The sequence below is a fragment of the Empidonax traillii genome, unplaced genomic scaffold (genome assembly GCF_003031625.1).
Source record: "Empidonax traillii isolate 1590-97213 ecotype Southwest subspecies unplaced genomic scaffold, ASM303162v1 scaffold257:size1394852, whole genome shotgun sequence".
NCBI lineage: Eukaryota > Metazoa > Chordata > Aves > Passeriformes > Tyrannidae > Empidonax > Empidonax traillii.
Window position 1 is genome coordinate 869936 of NW_020955450.1, and position 24355 is coordinate 894290.

At 40.0% G+C, this 24355-nt stretch overlaps 1 protein-coding gene across 1 annotated transcript in view; it reads left to right on the forward strand.

Annotated features, from left to right (window-relative positions):
* The window catches only part of SDC2 (syndecan 2), a 60570-nt gene extending 38082 nt beyond the window's left edge, over positions 1-22488 (forward strand). The window contains exons 2-5 of the mRNA XM_027889249.1: positions 10244-10355; positions 17960-18093; positions 18908-19043; positions 20245-22488. Coding sequence (XP_027745050.1) covers positions 10244-10355; positions 17960-18093; positions 18908-19043; positions 20245-20408 — 546 coding nt within the window. The 3' untranslated portion in view covers positions 20409-22488. The remainder of the gene's footprint in view (positions 1-10243; positions 10356-17959; positions 18094-18907; positions 19044-20244) is intronic.
* The last annotated feature ends 1867 nt before the right edge of the window (positions 22489-24355 follow it).

The window sequence follows — 24355 nt, forward strand, 5'->3', positions numbered from 1 at the left end:
TAGCTCTTTTATTTTAGTGTACCTTCTAGTATGTGGTTTCAGCTCAGTGCTTTCCAAGTACATTTGTAGGCTATTTTAAGAGCAGACATATTCTGGCTGGTTCTTCTTAGGAATATGAATGCATGTTAATTGTTGTGGTGTGTGGAAGTGTGGCAGGTATGGAGGCTGACAGCAGACTGCCTCACCAAGGCTCTGCCTTGTTTTGTCTTGCTGTGCAGTTGATATGGGCAACCATGTGGGGAGAAATTCCTAATAGTATAGTAGAAATTCTCTTTTAGTGGTTCTGCTCCATATGTCCATCTAGTTTCTGAATGAAGCTCTGGGTTGTATATATCTTCAGAAGAAATGGCCCCCATGGTTCCCTTGTCCAGTCTGATGCTGAACTGCAAGCCCCAGGGAGCTGCCAGGAGAGTCAAAGACAGAGGGAGGGCAGGAGGGAAAAATCCTTCCTTCTTGCCTCAGCCCCACCTGGCTAGGAATTTGGCTGGCACTGCTGGCAGGATGCTGTGTCCCCCCAGCCCAGCCTGTCTGTCATCTTTGGCTGGGGAGTCAGGCGGGCTTGTGTTGGTGGTGCACTAGTTCTTTCTCCCTGGTGGAAGGAGGGAAGTCATGCCTGAAGGGCAGCATACCAGACAGAAGGCTGCTTCTGAAGCCATGTAGTTAGTACAAGCAGCCCTATCTCTGATTTCACTCAACTGCTTTTATAGTAGAAGTTATTAGAGTGATGTTTTATCCCATGTGAAGAAACTAATTTCTTATCTTTTTATGCATCAAAGAAGATATGAACAGCAAGCCGTGGTAGCAAAAATTCAGTTAAGTAAGATGGGATCAGAATGCTGAATCCAACGACTTAATCTTGGAGACCTGTGAGATGAGTGGGAGTTGACACCTGGAAATAGCAATAAAGTCATCTTTGATGACTGTTTGGGGATGCGGGATACCAAGAGGTATCTCACAAGCATGTACCTGGTCTCTCAATGCTGTCTATGTTTGCTGTGTGTGCCTGAGAAGACTATACCAGTGGAAAGAGTAAAAGTGATATCAAACTGAAAATGCTCTTTAAGCTGTGAAGTCTGATTCCTCCTCACCTTTGACAAACTTCAGTTGCCATACATTACTTTTGCTAGTAATATTTAATTGGTGCTTAATGTAGCTATAATAATAGAGTTGTTTTATATGTAACTTCCCTGTATATGTGAAAGGAATGTAATTGGTTGAGACAGTTTATTCTAATTCTCGTTACTAATGGCAAAAAGATCTTAATTTAAATGATTTCATGTTAGTTGGCTTTGGATTCCTCGCGTGGGGTTATTTTGTTGAAATCCATGGGCTGGAAAGGAATCAATATGGGGCTTTGGAAACTAGTGGAGGTTTGCAGTGCTTCCACTACGATTGATTACAGCGGCATTTGTAGGGCTTTAAAAAGAACAATCTGTATTAAAAACATTATTCTTTGGTATGAACTAGAAGAACTTCAAATAGGTTTCCATGGGGTCTGCCCTGCAATTTGACCACTTCAAGGGATTGCAGTAATCACCAGTGGGTCAGGGCATCGAGGCAGAGGAAAGGCTATTAGGTGGGTAGTTATTGGCATGCATGCCAGAGAGGTTACCCTGGCAACTTTAATCATTCATCCACATTCTCAGGAGGAGGGATGAAAATATAAGTGTTAGTTCTTCTGATTGATTACCAAAAAGGATCAGTAAAGCATGAAAGGAGAGAGGAGGTGTGTGTAGAAGAGCCAGTGTGCGTTAGACTTAAAAGCCCTGTGGCAGGTACATGTAGTTATGACCTCTATACTGAATGCTACCTGCTTCTCCTGTTACTGTCAGACTTGTGACTGGTGATTCAAAACAGGGTGACCTCTTCATTCAGCATTTTCAAAGGGGAGCATTTAGCTTCTTGGTCATGGCTGTGCCTTAAATTTAACCTGTCTGCACATGGGCTGATGTGTCCCTAAAAAACTGATTAGCATTTTGAGCTGTGACAACAATTTGCATGGTGATTTTGATCCTATTTTTAGGGAAACTGATGGGTGCTTTTTGGAAAGTGTGCAGAAAATTGCTATGCTAATTGAGATAAATCAATCTGTGATGCACATTGCTGGCTGCTGGCTTCTGATGCTGTTTCGCCTGCATTGCCCTTTAATATTTCAGTCTGGAGTAGCACTTTGGCAGCTGATTCAGCTGTAGCCCCTTTAAAATAGTTTCCCTGTTGTATTGTGCCTGTGTCAAAGGCAGAGCTGAAGAATAAACTGTTCTTTGCGCCAATTGATTGCTTGGCATGAAAGCTAAAAGAGCTTTGAATCTTAATTTGGGGACACCCAGAGAAACTTTGATATTAAACCTCTGCTTCTACGTGGGAAACGGGAATTGCTGTGTACTGTAATTTACTGTTAAGATGTCTTGAGGTTTTCAAGGTGAAGGCGACAAGTAAACTGCAGTGTTCATTTCTGGGTTTCACATACAAGGAAAGACCTGTTGGTGTGGGGATTAGGGAATGTGATGAACGTCAAACTGGGGGTTTTGCATAAACAGCACAGCCGTACTATTTGCTTGAACTGACATATCAGATTTGCCAGGCCCCTCTGTCATTTCTAAGTAACAATCTGAAGTTGGAGTAAGTTTATATGGTCATGGGATTAGGAAGGTCCTAATCTGTAGACTGTGTACAGCTGCTCTTCACTGCAGTATAATGGTGGCAGAGATACACAGAGATAAAGGTTTGGTTTTCCAGGAAATTATTATAACTGAATGAAGATATAGGTAACTTCTGCAGGGTAGATGATGGAAACATCTTTGGAGTAGCACAGTCAACTGTGGCCTCATTCAGCTAGCAGTCTTTTAATACTACTTCATATGGGCTTGAGCCTAGTTGGATAGCCTAGGAAGGCTATAGGATAACTCATGAGGATCTGTTTTTGTTTGTTTACTAAATATTTGTTGTAAAATCTGTTGTAGCTGGAGAGCATGGAGAAAGTTGTTTGATCTGTCCTTCATGACAGATCGTGCTATTGATATTCATGTGTAAGGATAGAAAGCTCTGCCTGATCTTGCTGCCCAGCTTGCTCACCTCCCTCCTGCATTATCATACAGCAACTTCTGTCCCACCCTGGGCAAAACAATTTTTGGATAAGGGTTAGAAATAGAGACTAAAGCTTGGTTTCTTGGCATCTGGTAGATAAATGATACACCACTGGAAATCAGACACTGAAAAGAAGTGGAAAGATAGAAGCTTTTTCCATTGGAATTTACCACGAACAGGCCAGAACCTTAGAGGAGATTTAGCTTTCTCCTCAAGGCAGGACAAGCCTCAGCTACAAAGCTGTAAGCAGACCAAAGACCCACTACACAGATTTGTGATCTTTATAATGGGATGAAAAACATTTTCAGTTAAGCTTGAACAAGTTCTCCTGTTACTGGTTTGAGTTCTCTTACCACATAATGTGCCATACGGCATGTAATTACACGAGGGAATATTTCTAAAGGCACAGATGACTGTTAGAAAACAGATACACGACTTTTTGTGACTTTGTGAAAAGTGTGAACTTAAATCCATCAACTGCAGCACTGTAATTTCCTTGGCACATGGCCGTGAGTGAACAGTAGCTGACATGGTGGTGGCTTGTTGGTGTCTTCTTGGATGCAGTGTATTTTTTTATTGTGAGCCATGACATAGACTGCTGAAATGCCTGACACCAGCAAGAGTTGTTTTATTAATGCAGTCCCTGTCAAATACGCCTCTGTTTTGGTAATTAGTCTGGCATAACAGATTGTGTGCATCTTAAAAGCCAGCATATTTGGGATCTTGGCTCTGACATAAGGCAATCTCTGTAAATCAGCTCTTTTGGTGGACTCCTCTATTGTTGAAACTAGCAGTAGTAGAAGCAGTTTGCTGTACTTGTGTTTATTTTGGGCTCTCCTCCTTTCCTCAGCAGCCACGAGCGGTCAAACCCTTTCATTATCTGTCGTGAGAGATTGGAGGCCTAGAGCTATAGTTTTGTGCAGCATCAGGAAGTTATACATGAGGTACAAGGAGCGTGAATAATCTTTCTGGCATGTGCTTCAGCTGCAGCAGTGGCTCTGCTCTCACCATACAGGATGACAGCCTGCTGTGCCGCTGCCGGCACCAACACTGTTCCTGGAGGCAAACACAACACCCATACAAAGACAGTTTACTCTTCCACTCTTACCTGGAGAAGGGCAGCAAATGTCCTCTGTGATTTTAAAAATACCTGTGTAAATGAGCTCATCAGAATGAGTCATGGCAATCAAAGCTTGTTATTTAATTGGCCAAAGGCAGCGGTGGGGGAGATGGTGGCTTTTGCAAATTCAGTCCAGGCAGTTCCTATCACAAGGCTGGTTTTCACATTAGGCATGTGGATGAGCATGAAGACTGGCATGGAAAGGGACCAGCCTTGAGGAGTGTTTGGAAGGTTTTAAGCCATTCTAAGGTAACACCGGGAGGTGGTAACTGTCAAAATTATTTGGGGGAAATGAGCAATGCAGATATTGGCTTCTCTACGAAAAACCTTGCTCTCAAACTTGGAAAAATTAATCTGAGGCCTGGTGTCACAGAAGGAATATTTTTGCTGTGATGACAATTACCCAGATTGTGGTGCAGGGCAGCTTCCCTGTGGCCAGTACCCACTCCACTAACCTCACCATTGTGCAATCAGTATGGTTTCTCCAAGGGAGAAAATGGGGAGTCCTTAGAGTGTTGTGCTTAAATGCTGTCACCAATTTATTAGTGCCTTATTTCACAGGAAATTTCATGATTGCCCACCACTGTGCCCTCCCACCACCACTTTTGCAGAAGGCCCCACCGTGCACTGAGGTGGGGTTTGCACGGCAGAGTTACCTCTGTGAGTTCTTCAAAGTGCCAATGTCACCTTGAAAGGGAAAAAGGGGGACTACTTATCTCCTTTTCTTCTGTTCCCAGCTGTAGGGCATATCAGTGAAAGGAAAGGCAGGCATCTGTACTAAGACAATTGGTGCTAAACATACCTTGCAACATAAAGTCATCCTTCAAGATCACATGTTTGTAGCTGGGTACATGTGGGCAGCGTAGGGAATTGCAGACTGAAGGAGCTGGCAGAGGCTCATCTCTGAGAACCAGTAACATGATGAAAAATGGAAAGTGAATGCTCTTCTGATTGGCATGTTTCTGTGGGAAAACCTGGTGCTTTGAGGTAGAAATCTGATTTTGAAGTTTTGCACTTCGGGGTTTTTTTTGTTTAAAATCATGACTGATTCCTGGGCAAGGTTAACAAACTCTTAATGGGACAGTGTCACCTGTGAGACAGCTTTCCTAGTGTGATGACACCAGGAAAGCAAAGGATTGGCAAACAGTGATCAGAAGACACCTGCTGCTTCAAGGTCAGCAATGCTGAGGTCTGTTAGGACTAACTCCTGTTAGGTGGCAGGTCATACTTCCTTTTGCAGGAAGCCTAGAGGGAAATACAGCTTCTTCACACAACTGCCTTTTCTCTAGCCTTCAATGAGAACCTCTGCAATGGCCCTCAGGCTTTAGGTGAATGCATTCAGGTAGTTAGCTTTCCAAAAATGTAGTGTATATAAACAATACATCACTCTAGTGAACTCAGACTCACCAGCTGAGCATGCCTTTATACAAGCATGTAACTGCACTATGTATTAATAGAAGAGGAAAATCTGTTTTCTTTCTCCTTCTTACGTGTAAGATGTCTGCCTGATCAACAGCTGTAATGCTTGCAAATTTTCAGAGGCCCCTGGCTTAGATATTTGTAATATAACATCACTTTTTAAATATTAGTGGTTCCATGCATACTAAACTGGTTACATCTAAAGGAATTCCATATGGGGAAAAAGGGAGGCAATGTACCATTAGTAACCCAGCTGCAAATCTCAAATTCTCTCTCCCATGCATATACCCAAAAAGGCAGAGAATAAAAATTTGAGTGCATCTGTAAATAATGAAATGTTTCCTTCCATGTGTCAGCTACTCATTGCTCTTGGGTCTGAGTTTCAAACAGCCATGACAGCCATGGTAGATATTACTTCTACATTGCTCCTCTCACCAGGTTTCTTGGCTTCATCTGCATGGCATCAAAGTCTTTAATGTCTTACTCCTAAATCACCCCCACGTAATGGGAGGACAGACAGTAACAGCAGCACTGAAAAAGGGAATGGCTATGACAGTGTGCGTTGTTCTTTTTTTTTAGATGAAATGTGCCATCCATTCCCAATCCTCCTGTTGTCTGATTATTGTTTTTCAATTTTTTGCCATTGTAATTTTGATGAATGATTTATGCCTTTTATGAGATGATGATACAAGAAAACCTTTTTTGCTTTGTTTCCTCTCTCATTTACTGTCAAAATGAGGTTTGGGTATTTTTTTTTAATATGTCCTGGATTAACTAAATTTATTAAATTAAAAATTACTTTGAATGTAAGCTTTAGTAAAATAAAGACTTTGAGATTTCAAATTCAACATATTACTGGTATAAAAATGTCTTTTATCTAGTACTTAATGGGTGCTAATCTACATTACATCCATGAGATTTAGATTTATGCCAGTGGAGTCAATAGCCAGACAGGAATCAGTGGTCATTGGTATGTAGCATGTGAAGTATTTGGGTCACAGGATTTTGCAGCATTATATTCTTGGAATAAAAACATAAGTGGGATAACAATGATGGACGAGAATGCAATCTCTGTCAAGAGGTAGCAAGCAGTTTTTGTGGCTTCAGGGCCAGATTAAAGGACTGATAACAGAGGCATCCTTGCCTGGTGTTCCTGCTGCTTTAATAGGTCTGAAAATAAGGCTGTTATGTAAAAGTGATATGAGGGCTTTGGTTTCACTTGTTAGCTATAGGTAATAATCCCTTAAATATTTGGCCTCCATAAAAACTAAAATTAGTTTTATGTAGCTAGTGTTTACAACTTTTTAATTTATTTATTTTTCCTCCTAAGCATATTGAAATGCTAGTACAGATCTTTCTCTGTCCAAGCCTACTGACTACAGACTTGTTTTCCCAACTTTTCTTTTGTGAACATCCTGGAAGTAGTCCATGGACCCCCATGGATTCCCAGCTGACAATCAAGAAAACATTTCTAGAGCAAACTAAATCAAATTTATTTTTACATAGCATAAAATTGCAAAGCACGGCTTCAGTGCTTGATACTCACTTAAGCTCTATGAAGTATTCTTTTATTTTCATTAACCATCTCTCATTTTTCTAAGTCTAATCTTCACAGAATTCATTTTAACGGCTGTGCATTTTTTTTGTTTAATGTTGGGCTTTTCTTTTTATTCTTGGCCTTAAGGCAGTTTTCATTCCAAGTGACCTAAGGCAGCCATGTGCTTCTAAACAACTGGGATAAAAGTGCAAGCTGTGGGTGTAGAGGGAGTGCCCCTACTCAGAGTCTACTCGCCAGCTTGCAAAGAGAGTCTGTTTGGGGACAGTGCAATGACTGCCTTTATCTGTGCAGATGTTTGGGTATTTTTAAGCTAGAGTATGCTTCCTTGTGCCTTTGGTTTGAGAGGGTGCTTGTGTCCTGCTTGAGCTCCACCAATGGGCAGAAGCAAGGGGCTCAGGCCAGGGAGGCTGCAAAGCATCTTCCTCAGATGGAGCTTGATCTGGATGCATTTGGAGTTCACTGTACCATGTATTTCTCTCATAGTAAATATTGTACTGGTTCTATAATACTGTGGGGAGTAGTTTTCTCATTCTCGTGTTGTGCCATCCGCAGTACTAGATACTAAATAATGTTTCACATTGTATCCATTGCATCCCCAGAAAAAAATACAATGGATTCTCAAATTGCTGCTGAAAGCTAGCCAGGCTTTTCTTCCGTCTCTGTTCCCGTGTTTTTAGCTGGTTTAAATCCTGAGAACATCTCAGCATTGTAAGAAATAAAAGGTTTTGGCAGCTGAAGAGCCATAATTCATTGAAAGAAAGGGAGTGAATATGATGGTGGGGAGCCTGGCTACCCAGGCACTTGCAACTTGGGCTAGGTTGGGTTAGCTGCTCAGCTGTCTTACAGGAACTGAATTGTTACAAGAACTGCCAGGAGTCATTTCTGTCTTCTCTGTGTTCTCTGTGGGGCTGGAAAGAGCAAGAAAACAGGACTGCTTGTTTTGATGGGGGAGGGGGGGGGTGTGATTGGAGGTTTTATTTGGTTTTTGAATTTTACTAAGTTTGCTTCTGACACGGACAGAAGAGGGAAATGGTGTAGGGAATAAATTGATCAGTAAGTTTGTATTTTTATTTAACACAAAAAATTCTGGGCGTGGATATGTGATGCTTCTGTTCCCATGCAGACTACTTTTCATTCACTAACTTTTGCAAACTCAAGCTGTTTCTCACCTCTTGCCAAATGCAATTTCCATTGTTAGGAAATTCCTGTATATAGGTCTTCAAATTCTTTTCCCCACAACTTGGCATTGGATACCATTTACTGCCTCTGATATCTTTTGGATATTGTGTGGCTTTTCTATACTCATGGTCAGCCACCTGCATTTCCTTTTCAAAATGTTTTGTTTTTTCCTGCCTGATATTGTTGAGTGGTCTCTTTTTTGTATCTTGCTTGTGTCTGAAAGTAAAGTGGGGTGAAGTGGCTTGGTCCATTGTGGCAGCTGGATCAAGAACAGGATATTTGTCCAATGACAGGGAGTTGTTTTCCTATACGGAAACAGTCTCAGCTGTGTCTTAATTACAATACCACCTATGCACCTACCACAGTACTTCATGACTTCCTTTGGGGACATCTTTTAAAGGAATTAAGTCATTTGATGGTGACCAGACATCACCTCGAATTTCTGCTTTGGGCTGCAGCCAGTTCCAGGCAGACCATGTGAACCAACAGCAGAGGAGAGCAGGCCTTTTGTAAACTTATCTTAAAATCAGGACTCTTCCCCCCACACACACACACACAGAGGGGGAAATGTGGCCATACAAGGAGTAGACTTTGACCAAGTATCATGTTTTTCTTTTCCTCGGTAGAAGAAAACCCTAGGGTAACATTTTAGTTTAGAGCTGTCCAGAGATGTGTAAGGTACCCTTGATGCAAAGATCTTTTTACTCTGACATACACTAATAATCAGGATGGCCCCTCTGCTTTCCATGAAGAATAATTTTTTATTGCAGATAAAACTGAAGAGCAGTTTTTTGCTGTGAAGAACCTTAAAACAGGAATCTGTTGCCACAAACCTCCTAAAAAGAAGTCACAAATGTTTTCAACAATATTTTTTAGACCTCTGGGAAGAAAATTTACCTTGGAAAGTCAGACATGAGTCTTTGCATACAGGAGTTACCCCATACACATTTTGGCACTTCTTTAGAAAAGCTCCAGTGAATGTTGGGTAGAATAAAATGAGCAGTCAATGCCATGCAGTAATAAGGTAGAAACACTTGGGATTCAGAGTAGCAGGTTTGGGTGCTTATATGAGATACAGAACAGATGCATTTTGGTATAACATTTTGGTGTTTGGGTTTTTTTTACTTAAAAGTCCATTAAAAACTGTTGTACTTCCTTCAATAAGTCATCACAAACAGACATTCACAGACATGCTGGTAAAAGTAATAGCAGTAATAGTGGCAGGTACCTTCTCAGTCATCAAAGATCCATGCCAGTTACAAGAAACCGAATTTTTAGCCTGTTGAAGCTGCAGTTAAATTTTAGGAGATACATGTTCATTTAGGAATTGGAGCATCATGCTGCCTGATCTGGCTGGAAATGTGATAATCCTTAATCAGTAGCACCGTCTTAGAAACATTTGTATTCTGTAGTCCCAGTTGTTTGCTCTAATTCCTAAAGAGTTTTGTGACGTTTGGCTCAATTAACCTTTGAGATAGTTTTTGATACATGTTCTTGTTCATTCCCATTTGAGATCAAATGAACAGACTGCACACGACAGCCCATAGATTTGTATATTTGAGATCTTGACAGAGGGCTTCAGTCCTGGGATTTGCTTCTTCTTTTTACAGAAGCTCTGAAAAGTGTATTTGCAAATCCTCTTTATTCATTCATGCATTTAATAAGATGAAGTGTGGTTTTCATTGTGCGGCCTTGGATTGTTTTTTTTTTAATGCTGTCATTTTTACAAATTTGTATAACAACATAGATTAATGTGGGGCATAATCTGAAAGTATAAACTTCAGTGTGCCATCAACAACTTAAAAAATAGAAGTGAAAATAAAGAGACTGCTGTGCTGGAGAACTGTTATCTTTTTAACCATTCCCTCTTATCTTTTTTCCAGAGAACAGATTTGACCTCTGATAAAGATTTATACCTTGACAACAGCTCTGTTGAAGAAGCATCAGGCGTCTATCCAATTGATGATGATGATTATTCTTCTGGGTCAGGTTCAGGTGAGACAACATGTCACAAATTGATTTTAAAAAGTGTAAGAAGTAATGCAGTTATTGGAGGAAAAGCTGTGCAGCTTTCCTTTGTAAGCTGGAGATGATACTTTCAGAGAATATCATGAGTGTCGGGCTCTCTCTTCGCAGAGCACTGAGAACTCCTGAGGGCTGGGTTTTAAGTATTAACTTTCTACTCTTTTCTCTTACGCCTTAGTTGCATCATTTCACTGTGTTATTTTCTCTCTGCTGGGTCTCTTCTTTCCCTCTGGTTTCTGTTAGATCTCTCTGGAGTTCAGTAATAAGGATTAGGCAAGGCTTAGTTCTCCCCTGACATAATGCTAATTTAGCACTCTGTTAGAAAACATAGCAGCAGCAATCTTATTTTCTCATATATGCAGTCAAGTTCACATAAACATGGTGTCCATTTCTCTTCTGTTGTTGTTCTTTTAACTTTAGAAGTCTAGATACTGCCAAAAAACCATGAGTTTTCCTTCAGGTAATTGCATGCATGTAGTGAATAAAGAAATTCTTAAATATAACATAGTGATTTCTCAGACTTAAACACTCATTAGAAGCATGTAGCTAGCTGAAAATTTTTCAAAAAAACTGTCAGTGAAACCTCATTAATCATTTCTCTTAGAAAGCCTGTTTGAGGAGTATCTTCTAGACTAGCTTGGTGGCTCCCACCATTGAAAGCTAAGTGAAGGATTTTATGGTAGTTCTGGAAAAAGACATTTCCTTATTGTTGTGAGTTTTTGTTGAGCTGTTGTGGAAATCCCATTTATTTTCCAAGTATGTTACTTATTTTTTGTTACTGTACTGTTTGTAATATATCTTTTGATGTTTATACATGCTTTTGAACTTTTAAAGGATGAGCCCTTCTTCTAGCACCTTGTCTGTGTTACCTTGTAAGCCACACATGAGATTTTTATGGATGGATTTTCCTTTCTTTTGCTGATTCAAAGATATGTTAAAATTAAGTCTGCAGAGGTCTGATTATGCTGCCAGGCACATCCAGGCCCATGGTCATTGGTACCTGGGTGATACGCTGTGTTTTGCAAGTCCTCTGTAGGGTCAATTTGACATTCCAGTGAGATCAGAGGCTTAACTGGACCTCCTTGCTGTAGACTTCTTCAAGGAAAAATTTATTTTTTCATTTGAAAAAAAAAAATTAATGAATCAGTGATTTCATTCAGTTCCTAGCACTTCGTAAGGAAAATTCTGACTTCCAGGAAAAATACGCTTTCAGTCAACATCCCATTCTGTCATGTCTTTGGTGCTGGTGACTTTGTAAGCTTCAGGAAAGGAGATATGTTGACAATAAATAGTTGTATGAAGAATGGTCTGTTTTGGGGGTTTTTCCATCCTTCTGTGGAGTTTGGCTTTTTCTGATGTGGATAATTCAAAATACAGCCCCGCATTTGCAGTGGAAAAGACTACACAAGAACTGGCTTCAGATTTTATTAACCCAAGGTTTATCGAGGGCAAGTGTAGGGTACTACACCTGGGGAGGAATCACCTGAAGTACCAGTACAAGTTGGGGCTGACCCACTGGAGAGCAGTTCTACTGAGAACGACCTGGGAGTCCTGGTGGATGACAAGTTGACCATGAGCTGGCAGTGCCCCTGCGGCCGGGAGGGTCCACAGTATCCTGGGGTGCATCGGGAAGAGTGCGGCCGGCAGGCTGAGGGAGGTGATCCTGCCCCTCTGCTTGGCCCCAGTGAGGCCACATCTGCAGTATTTTGTCTACTTCTGGGTTCCTCAGTTCAAGAAAGACAAGGAGCTACTGGAGAGGGTCCAGCAGAGGTCCACAAAGGTGACGAGGGCTCTGGAGCATCTGCCTTACGAGGAGAGAATGCGGGAGCTGTGCCTGTTTGGTCTAAAGAAAAGACAGAGGGGAATCCTATTAATTCATTTAAATATCTCATAGGTGGGTGCTCAGAGGATGGTGCCAGACTCTTTTCAGTGGTGTCCAGCAACAGGATGAAGAGCAATGGCCATAAACTAAAACAGAAGAAGTTCCACCTCAATATGAGGAAGAAATTCTTTACATTGAAGCTGGCATAGCACTGAACAAGGTTGCCCAGGGAGGTCATGGAGTCTCCCTCTCTAGAGACATTAAAAACCCACGTAGACATGTTCCTGTGTATCCTGCTCTAGGTGACCTTGCCTTAGCAGGGGTGTTGGACTGGATGATCTCCAGAGGACCCTTCCAACTCTAACCATTCAGTAGTTCTCTGATCTCTGTAGTGAAAGTGGAGTCAAAAGGACAGAATCTAGCTCTAGACTAGCTGGACTACTAGCTCTAGTAATGCCTTGGCTTTCTTTTGTTTCTTTTCCTATGCTCAGCTATGAGCCATGGGTGGAAGATGGAGTGTATAGCAGGCACTTTTGCTGTCTCTGGCGACCTCTGTTTTTTTCCTACAGGAAAACAGGAAAAGTCTCATTGTAGACTGAGACAAGCTGGGTGCCCCTGCAGAGAACTCATGTGACAGTACCCAGATCTAATATTTTTGACCAAAGCAAGAAGTCTTTAGTTCAGAGAAGCAAAGTAGCATCCCCTCCACCCTACTCATCCTATGCTTACTACTGTCTCTGTTTTACGTGGAAAGTGTCCTGCAGATGTACCATTGATCAATTTTTCTCATATTATGTTCAGTCCATCTCTCTTTATTGTGATACTCAGTGATGTAGTGTTTCGAACAGAAAGAACCTTGCCACTCAAGAGTGGTTTTCTTGCTATGTAATTCCAGTCCAAGCAAACTTGATCCAGCAAAAGATCCAGGATGACAACATGCTGACTGCTTTCCTGGCTATGAAAATTGTTAGCTGCTACCAGGCCTGTGGAGATTAACAGGAATTGTCAGCACCACTATTATTGCCCTTGCAGGTCTTCAAGCAGCATTAACGTGGACAAATGTCACTGTAGGCATGACACATTTCAGACTAGAAATTGGCTTTCTGTAAGGCATAACAAAGGTGATGGTGTTCTGTTTTTTTCTTTTCTTTCCCTTCACAGCCTCTTTAGTCTCCACGTACATTCAGTTCCTGTTGTGCCTTTGCCCAAGTGTTCAGTCCAAATCCATTGGTCAACAATTTGCAAAGGCGCCATGCCTTCTTCCTCATTGTCCTATATCAACAGTAGAATATCTGTAGTGAATTCATTAGTCCTTTGTTTTGTTCTTGCAGTCTACATCTCCGAGGAAGTGCTTCAGTCTATTGTCACTCTTTTTAGTGTTGGTGTTTTATATAGGATAACAGTAAAAAGTAAAAATAATTTTCCTGCCTATATACAACTTGAAATACTTTTATAACTACTCCTACTTTTTTCTCTGGCATAAAAGATTTTCACTGAGCCTTGACCTTGGAGATAAGTCCAAGTAGCTGCTAAGAAGCGTGACTACCCTTATGTTAAGGAAAGGAAGCATCACTGTAAGATTTATCTGCAAGTTCTTTGGAAGACTGCCTGTCTTGTTCTTGTGTCTTAAGTTACTCATGGTAAATACATACAATATATATATAGGAAAATCATGCAGTTTTTTCCTTTACTTTCTTGTCTTCCCCACCACAATATTTCTCAGCAGCTCAAGTTGAGAAGATTAGCTCAGGATGAACTAGGTGTAGACTGACTGGGGACTGTTCTTGGAGGAAAGTTGTGGTGATAGGATTGCAGTTTCTCCAGGAAACACAAGAGCAGATCTGCTTTGGCTCTTGACCTAAAGGGAAGCTGATGGGGGTGACATGGCTGGGGGGGGTTGAATAGCCAGGGGAATGTGGGGGTGGGGAAGGGGAGGGCACAAGCACTCTCCCAGGTGCTGAACAGGAACCATCATGGGTCCATGACCAACCCTGGATGCCCCTGGCCTGTATGGCAGCGTGTCTGGCAGGCATTCCAGCTGGGGCCACACACTGTCTCCTGCTGTGCTTCCTCTCATGGTGCACACAACACAGAAAGTATTCATTTTCCCTTTCACAAGGTCCCACTCATAAGTGCCTTTCAGATTGTCTTGTAACAAGTGCTTTCTCTGTCCACCTGCTAAAGCAGCCCAAGCATGCTTCATGACATTGACTGCATGCTTGTCCAGGTCCTCTGACATGAAAGTTTTTTTTGTTTTTTTTTTTTTCCTCCTTGAGTGAGAGTTATCAGAGACATCCTTGCACTAACTCCAGTTATTTCAGCTGCAGTTCCCTGACAGGGCACTAGTATTACATTTTTAGAGGCATCTCTGGGTGCCTAACAGTATGTTGATTAGAATTGCATTGGGGACTTTGCAGTGAATGGGAATGAGGTAAGCCAGCTAAAAATGTGTCTCTCTGGTGTGTGTCACATCACTGATAAAGACTGAAGGTGTGAAAGAGCTGGTGGTTATGTGTGTGCTCACCTTATCACTAATTTGCTTATGGTGGTAGTACTCCCAGAGTGTGATGTGCAACAGCAGACAAATATGATGCCAAAAGATGGGGAGAAATGATTGGATTTGTTTGGTAGGAAGTGTTAATCACTGGCTGCTTTGCAAGTAAAAGTGCTAACTACTGCGGGCTTTTTTTTTTTCTACAACTATCTACACAGTAATTTCTACTTTCTGTGCAGTAATTTAAGCTGGCACAAACTTGATTTTCTGACAAGTTTCCTCAAGCACTGAGTGTGTTAGAGAGTATTCACATTCCTGTCATCCAAGGGGCAGCTAATAGACACATCACTGAGGGTTATATGGGATATTTCCAATAAAACAGCACGATTTAGAGCTATTTTTACTATGAAGTTGGGCATCCTGAAGAAGTTACATTTGATAAAAGATGGTGTGTGATGATTGAGAGCTCTCAGCTGTCTTCCACAGAGATCGCTCTGGGTTTAATTACTACAGGCGTTTTGTGGTGGCCTCACTAAGAAGGCAGTATCTACTTGTAAGGGGACTCAAGGCAGTGAATACCCAGCACCATCACCCAAGCTGGCCAAATCTAGAAACCACATATAGAAACTGTGATATTTTCAAGAGGAAGAAGTAAGCTCTTATACTCCAAACGCTTCACCGTGTTCCTCTTAACGACCTACATTCCTGACATTGTAGGTGTTTTCTTTGCAATCCTATTAGGATTTAGTGAGGGAAGTGGTTCTCTTTTTTGTGCATTTTAGGGAACATGATACTATGTCAAATGCTGTTGCTGTGTTCTGGAGAGGATTAGTGAGAGGTTTTTTGATCCTTCAGTCTTATTTACAGGTAATTCTGAGAATACTACTGTCAGTTTAGCAAGGGCAATGTGTTCCCCTTGTTTAGATCTACTACATGCCAATCAATTAGTTAAAGCTAATTGGAAGGCAGGAACCATGGGGATCTGTGTGAGCCAGTAACTGAGTCAGGCCTAAACGGTAGGTGCTTTGATGTTTTGGGGATTGTCAGAATTCCCCTGAGACTTTATGCAAGAGGATTTGGGTACTTGGGTGGTAATCTAGTGACTAGTCCCAGAGTTAGATCAGTCACCCATTTGTTGAGAGACAGTAGATCTGCATCCTCCTTAGCCAAAGAAATTCAGACCCTGCAGTGTTTACCATTTTATCTGGCAGACACAACTATTGCCTGAAGCAAAGGTGGCCTTTAAGGATTTGGCAGAGCAGTTTTGATTAAATGGGATTTTTCATTTCATAAAAAGAAGAAAATAAATTTCTGTACTCTTAAAGTGGGTTTTATCAGATCTCAGATCTGATCATCAATTTTAATTTCCTTCACTGTGAAAACCTTGTGTAATATGGAGGAACTTTGGAAGGTAAAGCAGGCTGAGCTACCCACTGGGCCATTATTTCTCAAAGAAAACTCTTGAGTCAAAGCCAGAAAAAAAATTCCTGTTGGATGCCTTTCCTCACCTCTGTTTTGAAGCAGGATGTTGATTTTTTGATCTTTGAGTAGCATTTCAGGGACATACCTGATTCTTGTTATAAGGTCTTCATTCTGAAGGTTGTGCTGTAATTTTGGTACATCTGAAGGTTTTTTCCAGTATTATTCCGTGCCAGTATCTTTAATTACTTTTTTAAATGATTCTAAATTTTATTTTCTACTATACAAAGGTTGTTTTAGTTATTGTCTTGTTAATACCCTGCCTTTCAATGCCAAGTGCATGTAATTCTTGTTTGTGAGTTCAAAACATCATTATTGCGCTCATAGTTTCAGCCTGTTTTCTTTCTCTGAGAAAATAAGTTAAAAAATCTGTTTGGAATGAGTGAGTCATACTATTCTGTTGTAAGAGGGTATCTTTTTATTTGTTAGGAACTATTCTTATGCACATTTGCTAGATTTATTACCCAATAGTTACTTTGGTAACCAGTGCCTGTAATGAGCAGAACACATTGAGATTCCGAAGGAGTGTCCAAGAATAGGTCAATTCTTTTTCCTCTTTCAGGCCTTGCAATAATTTAGTCTCTTTCCTGTGTCTTCTTCCTTTTGCTATCACTAAAGGATATTTATGAGATATGTCCATTATCTTATTCTGAATGAGGCTTCATATTCCAGCAGAGCTTTGAATGTGAAGGAAATTAAATTTAAGGTAATCTTTAGGGAGTTTTTTGTCCTCTTACTCATTTCAAAAGAAAAAAGGCTTCTAAATTATGTGGAGTTTAAAACCATGTGAATTCTTAGTGACTGAAACATAAAGTAATAAGAATCTTCCTTTAGATAGAAACTGATTGTTTTTTTTGTTTGAGGGTTCAACAGATGTGCTGTAGAGGAGAAATTTTGTTGTTGAAGCAGTATGTTACAGGAAAAAACTGTTCAGTTCAAGGTTTAAGTAAGGTTAAAGAAGTTTACTGATTTATTTATGATATGTAATTAATTGGCAATTATTGAACTCTACTTTTAGGCTTAATATCAGCAGATAACCATAGATAACCACAATACCTGCCACTTATAAAATGGTAACATGCAACCCCAAATTTCTAAATCACCTTCTGTAACTCATCCAAGTCTGTGCCACATGCACACAGACATCCTTCTCACAAGCCGTGGGTGTGTAAGCTCCCCTTATCTGAATGTACTGAACGTACCAAGGAGACACTGGATACCGCCAGCCCCATGTGATCGAGGGCCCCACCACCTCCTGCCACCCCCAGGAGATGACCCTGCACCCCAGGGTGTGGGTTCCAGCAGAACTACCATGGTGACTGTGGGGGAGCTGGAGGTGGCTGCTGGGGGCACCCACAGGGTGGCGAGTGGCACTGAAAAGCCTCAGCAGAGCCCCTCGTGCCACGAGGCCGCATCAAACCCCATGACAGTGGGATCTCTCCATGTCACGCCAGCCCTGATGGCTGCTGCTTCCACTTCAGACTTTCTACCCCTATTACAGCTGTTAATGCTTTTGTTGTATCTCTTTTCAAGATGGGTCCTTCTGTATGAAAAGTATCATAGTAATTTCCTGATTACTCATTATTCCAGCTGATGCACTCCCTTCCTTATTCATGGGATCACTTGGGGCAAATATTGCCCTGGCAGTTTGGGGCACACTGTTTGTAGTCACATCTTTATCTTAGCTGTGCAAGCACCTCTATGTTGGTGTCGTAATAAAAAATATAATTGGTCTGGAAGAATTTCACAGGTCAACGAAGTGTTACGTTTTGTCTCCAGGTGCTGAAGAAGAGGAGGATAGTGCAGTGATAACAACATCCAGGACACTTCCAAAATTACCAACTACTAGTGATGCATCTAGAGCTGAGACCACCACAGTGAAAATGCAGACCAAGGTGCCTGCACAAACAAAGGTGCGTGGCTGGAGAGCAACTCCATTTAAAATTACTCCACTGGACCCTATTGATGTCTTGACATTAACACTCTTTTATTTTTATGGATTAAAAAACCCTCACAAACTTTACTTAATGCTACTACAGCCTCATGAGTTAAATGAGTACAGAGCTGTTTGGTTTCATTCCTACTAGAAAGTCTGCATAGAAACATCTGGATTTCACATGAAAGAAAAGAGAGATGCAAAAAAGAATATATCATGATACACAGGACAGTTTCTCATGATACCTTTGAGTCTGAGCTGTATCTTTTTTATGTCTCTCAAAGAGGTATTAAAAAAGTTTGCATGAAACTTCCCTTCTCAAGGGAGAACGCTGTGTGATTTGACTGTAGTTTGAACACTTGCCAGGTTCCATTAAGTATTTCAGTATTTCTTTCTACCACCATAAGTAGTATTGTCCAAGTTATCTACAAAGGCATTCTGCATATAACATACCTGATATATTAATTTTAGAATTGTTATTTCATTCAGAAGCTGTTATTCTGATAAACACAGGCAATATTAACAGCTGTTTGCTAAATATACCTTTGAAGGTTTTAAACTTAGGGGTAGTCGTTTTTCATTCTGATATCCTGATGACAAATAGATCCAGTTACAGTGTCTAGACCAGCTTTCTGTGGTATAAAAAACTTCCTATTTGTTGTGTTTGTTGGTATTGTGGAGTATGTGTGTGAAGCCACAGCTACATGACTGCCCATGACAGACAGTTACTGTGCTGATTTGTGGTGTGCCCTCTCTGCAAGCAACGCTCTGTTTTTCTTTTTGTGCCACAGTCACCTGAAGAAATTGATAAAGAGGAAAGATCTGAGGTGGATGCCAAGAAAAAGAGTGATGAGCCAGGGGATGACACCGATGTGTTCACTGAGAAGCATTCAGAAAATCTCTTTCAGAGAACAGAAGTTCTGGCAGGTGGGGCGATTTTTGCCAAGGTCTATCTCACCAGAAATACAACAGAAAACACGAGTGATTCATATCAAATAATGCGAACTCAACATTTGAGTTTTCTTGGTATATTTGTAGTATTAAACACTTCAGTACCAAGTACATTCATAGCTGGTAACCAGTGGCTGATTTGAAGAGAATGAAATTGGCATCTTCAGGAGATATTTAGTAGTTAAGTCTGTTGCTAATTGATTCATTGCCCACAAGTTGAATACTGCCATCTGAGTATCTGGAGCTTCTGCAGCTCAGAAAAGGAATTACAACTTGATTGATGTTTGAAGTGAAAAAATGTATTTCTCACCTCCCAAGACCATGTTGCTGTCTGGTCCATCTGGTATAGATGGACACTGCTCATGGCAGGTGTGGGTAGATGGAGGGGGCCGGATAAACACCAACTGTTAGCATACAGATACCCTTTAGGATACAGAGGGCCTATTTCCATGCATTACCCAGGGAGCCAAAAGATGACCACCTGTGTTTTCACTACATGTGAAGGTTTTTTTGGTGTAAGAACAGTGTTTACAGGTATACTTTTTCCCCCATGTCCTTGGAAGGGATGTTGGGAGCCATGAAGTCACACAGTTTTGGACCACATCTCCCTATGAGCATCAAAATGTGAAAAAGCTTTAAATCTGCATCAGTGGATGCATATGGGTTTGCTGTTGAAGTCTACTTAGAGTTGATACTTTGCACACACTCACAAGTGCATGAAGTGTTCTCTCCTATTATTCATCAATAGGAAATTCATTTCAATCTAGAGTCAGAGTGAAAACTGACAGAGGAAAGGGAAACCCCATTTCTTAGCTAGGGTAACAAAATACTTTTAAAGGTGAAAATGTAATGGTTGAAAAATGAGTTTGAAAGACAGCTTTATGCTCTGGCAGTACTAGTGTCTTTCTTAACTGAGGTTTTCAAAAAATTCTAATAACTTTTTTAGAACTGTGGGTTGTTGGATCACTGACTTGTAGGTGGAATGTCCTTTTAAATGATTGCCTTCATAAACACAAACAATATATTTCAGGATACTAATAATGAAGACAGTTGCATAATGGGAGCCCTTTTCTGCAAATTGAAAATAATAGCAAACTCATTGTGTGAGGTGAAGAAGAAGCAGGGTGCTTAACTTGTTTTTCTGGCATATTGTGAATCTCTGTTTCTTTGATTGCAGCTGTTATTGCTGGCGGAGTTATCGGTTTTCTTTTCGCAATCTTCCTTATCCTGCTGCTGGTATATCGCATGAGAAAGAAGGATGAAGGCAGTTACGACCTTGGTGAACGTAAACCATCCTGTGCTGCCTATCAAAAGGCACCTACTAAGGAGTTTTATGCATAAAATTCCAATTTAGTGTCTCTATTTATGAGATCACTGAACTTTTTTAAATAAAGCTTTTGCATAGAATAATGAAGATTTTTTTTTTTTTCATTAAAGAGCCATTATGGCACCTTTATGATAAAACCCCATTGTATTTAAAACTTTTCATGTATTCCTTTAAAAATGTAAAATTAAAACTTAACATTTGCAGTGTTCTGTGAATAACAGTGGCAAAGCATTATTTTATAAAACCATTGATGTTCACTGAATGATTTTTAAAACTTTATGCATAAATATAAAATAATGAAAATTATTGTTTTATCCTATGGTTCAATGAAAGTTGTTTAATTTTTGTCAGCATGTCTCAGATTGATCTTACAAGTTAGTTTTTATTTCATTAATTTATCTGTTTCCAAAAAATGCCTTTTTGTAGTTGTCATGGTGCAATTTGTCTTCAGATAATTCAGATAACAGTAACTTTTAGTGTAAATGTAATTTTTCAGCTATGTAAACTTTAACCTCCACTTTGTATAAATTTAAGTGTCAGATTATCAATTTTACACTTTGCATTGTTTCTCAGCTTACCTGTAGCTTCAGTGAGATTTGTAACAGCAGATTAATGTGTAAAATTGGATTATTACTACAAACTGTATAGTCGTATTCTTACTAAACAAATCTCCTGTAAGGAAGATTTGGAGTAAGCTACTGACGAACCTAAGCAAACCCAAAGACTCTAACAGTATTTTGAGAAGTTGCTGCAGATTTCTATGGCCACTGTATTTGTTAATTATTTGCAATTTGAAGGTACAAGTAGAGGTTTAAATTTTTGTTCTTTAAAAATGCATTTAAGTTGTAAACGTCTTTTAAAGCCTTTGAAGTGCCTATGATTATATGTGACTCGTCGCAGACTGGTGTTAATGAGTATATAACAGTAAAAGAAAATGTTGGTATTTTATAAGCACAGACAATTCTAATGGTAACTTTTGTAGTCTTACATGGATAGACATAATTGTAATTTGGGAACATAAACACTACTGAATAAATCATGTGGCCTAATACTGAGAATTCCATTGTGATATACTTTTGTATGCTTTTCATTTTATGTCTACTTGTTTATATTCTAATGTCCCAGAGTACACCTAGTAGATCTTAAAAATCTAGACCAAAAAAAGAAAGGCTGTTGATCAGACTGACCCTCACACCAGATTTATTGCTGAAGCGGCAGAGAAAAATGAGAATGTTCAATTCTTGCATCTGGTGTATGAGTTATGAATCATTTGACTTTTGCATTATATTTAATGGCAGTATTGACGCAGACCTGTTCTTCCTGCAAATGTTGTTTTCCCTACTGTAAAATTCAAAGGAATACCCTAGCTCATTTACTGTGTGTATTGGTTTTTGAGTTGTTGTTTGGGTTTGTCTTTTCCCTGGCCCGTTGGGGAATTTTGGTTTATTCTGCTCGGACTCCAGTAGAAGAGTTGACACAAGTGGAATGTCTTCATAAGAGAAGAAATTAATATTCCGAGTTGAAGAGAAAAGGTTCTGTTGCTTAGACCTTACAAGGGTGTTTGGATAGAGGGACATGTGGAGAAGACGATAGTCTGCCTCCTTATATTATGCTTTGTAACAGACAAATGGCTTCGTCTTCTGCTCTGTTGACCTCCTAATTTTTTATTTTTGGCATTTCCAAAACATAGGTGTTCAGAATGTCAAGCTGAAGTACATCTCAGAAATGGCAATGTATTGTAAATAAGATCTGGTAGCTCTTCAGATAAGAGTTGCATAATTTGTATTTGTTGCTGTCCTAAGTTCAGTGGTCATTTAGGAACAAACAAATGCTGTCCTGTGCTCAAATATTTAATATATTGCTTTTTACTTAACTGGCAAGGTTTTCAAAGCCATACAACTTCAGCAAGTAAAAACAGGGTAAAAACTTAACAGGTATATCTTATTGTGCAATATTTAGTGAACTTCAATTAGTAAAATAACTGCTTGAAATAACTGTGCCAAGAAAAGAAGATTTCTGGCAAATGCTGTGCCACTGCTGTAAAATAAAGCATTTGTTAAAGTGCCAAAATAAAGTCTACCATGCCTAAACTAATACTTTATTTGTATAGTCTGACATCCAGTTTTTTGAAGCCCACTTTGCTTAAGGTAGTAGATCTGAATTTCCTTTAAGGGTGCAATTAATATTGCTGCAAATATAGCTATAAATATTAAACACAAGATAAACTGACTCCTTCTTCTTCATAAGCAAATTGATATTAAGTAGCTGTTTTGATCTTATTTATATATTTAGACTCTGCCTCTATAACTACTGTATAGGCCACTTTACCCTACATAGACATCTGTTATAATTAAGGAGGCTACCAAATATTACGCTTGTCTGGTTCCTTCTGCATCTGTTTACAAACAGAAGCAAATGGTAAAGTTTCAGCTTTATTCACCATTCACCTTTTTTCCCTTACACATCCATTATCCACTCTGTTACATGCTTCAGCTTTGTAGATGAACCCAAAGTATTCCAGTCCTCCCACCCTCTCTAACAAAAACCCGAAACCTTTTTAACATGCAGTAGGTGTGTTAGTAAAATTTATCATCTCGTGATCTCTTTGCCTTTTTGTTTTCAGTGCCAAACCATACTATTAGGGAAAAATTCTAACAGAGTCGTGGTTATAAACATCAGTTTTCATCAGTCTGAAATCCAGGCTGATGCAGACACTCAGCTTCCAGCAACGCTGTTCAGAAGAAATCAGCAGCTGAATGTGCATCTCTTATGCTGAGGCTTCCTAGCACAAGTTGGTCTTTGGTTTTCCTTCCCTTTTGTTCTCCCCTTCCTGGATGTGTTTCTAGCAATACTCTGGCTTCTCCTGGATGTTGCTGGGCAGCTGGGAGTCTCAGTGCCAGACTGTGGGTGCTGCGCCGCCTGCCCGCAGCAAGCAATGGCTTCTGTACCGCTGGGATGGCTTTTCCTAGAGACCCTTGGGTCTGCTGTGCTGGAGCCACTGCAGCAGCTCCGGAATTCCTCAGCAACCCGATACGGCATCTCCTTGTGATTGATAGGCTCTAGTATTTATCAGAATGCCACTTTGTTTTGATTTACCCTGGGTTATAAATGGTTACTTCCTCTTAGATTCTTAGCAAATGAAGCCAAATGCAAGTAATATAAAGCTGGCATTGAAAGAAGGCTCTTGCCTTGGCTTTATTCATGGCAAAATAACTTCAGAAGTTGAGTTCCTGGTTCCTCTGCTTGACAGCTTTACGAGTGAATTGTAGCTCATGTTTACAGGCTTTGTCTTAATTTTGAAATAGGATAAATTAATATAAAAATTGTCCTCTTGTATCCTCTAACAAAAGAGTAGCATATTTATAACTTTAACTACTTGTTGCTCTTTTTTTTTCCTTGGAGCTGTGTATGGAAGTGACGGTGGATTGCAGTCCTAAATGACAGATGCTATTTTTAAGCAACATATGGAATACAGGAAACTTCTGTAAGTAAAGAAGTATCCAGATAAACATTATATAAAAACTATTGGAGTGAGGGAGATGAGGATATTATGCTGAGTATTATGTACTTTGCTCGAGTAAGCAAATGAGAAGGGAAAAGGAATCCAAGGGGTAAAGCTCTCTAGGGAAACCATTATTCTTATAGATGGAAATAATACAGCAAGTTTTTTTAGGCTTGCAATCAGTTATATTTGTTACTTAGCACTTGCTTAATCAGACCGACGTAATTTCCTTTAAGGAAATGTTTATTGTCCACTTTTAATGAGCATAAATATTAATTTTGTTACATTTAAGCTTTTATCTGTGTATCCCAGAGCTCTGAACCTTGGTGTCAAAACTCTGTGCTGTGGACCTTCAGAGTATTGCCTTTCCAAAACTTTCATCAGGCTGAGGAAACGTGACTTTGCTGTACAGTTCATCTGAGAAAAGATACAGCTCATATACCACTCCCTGGTGTCTTC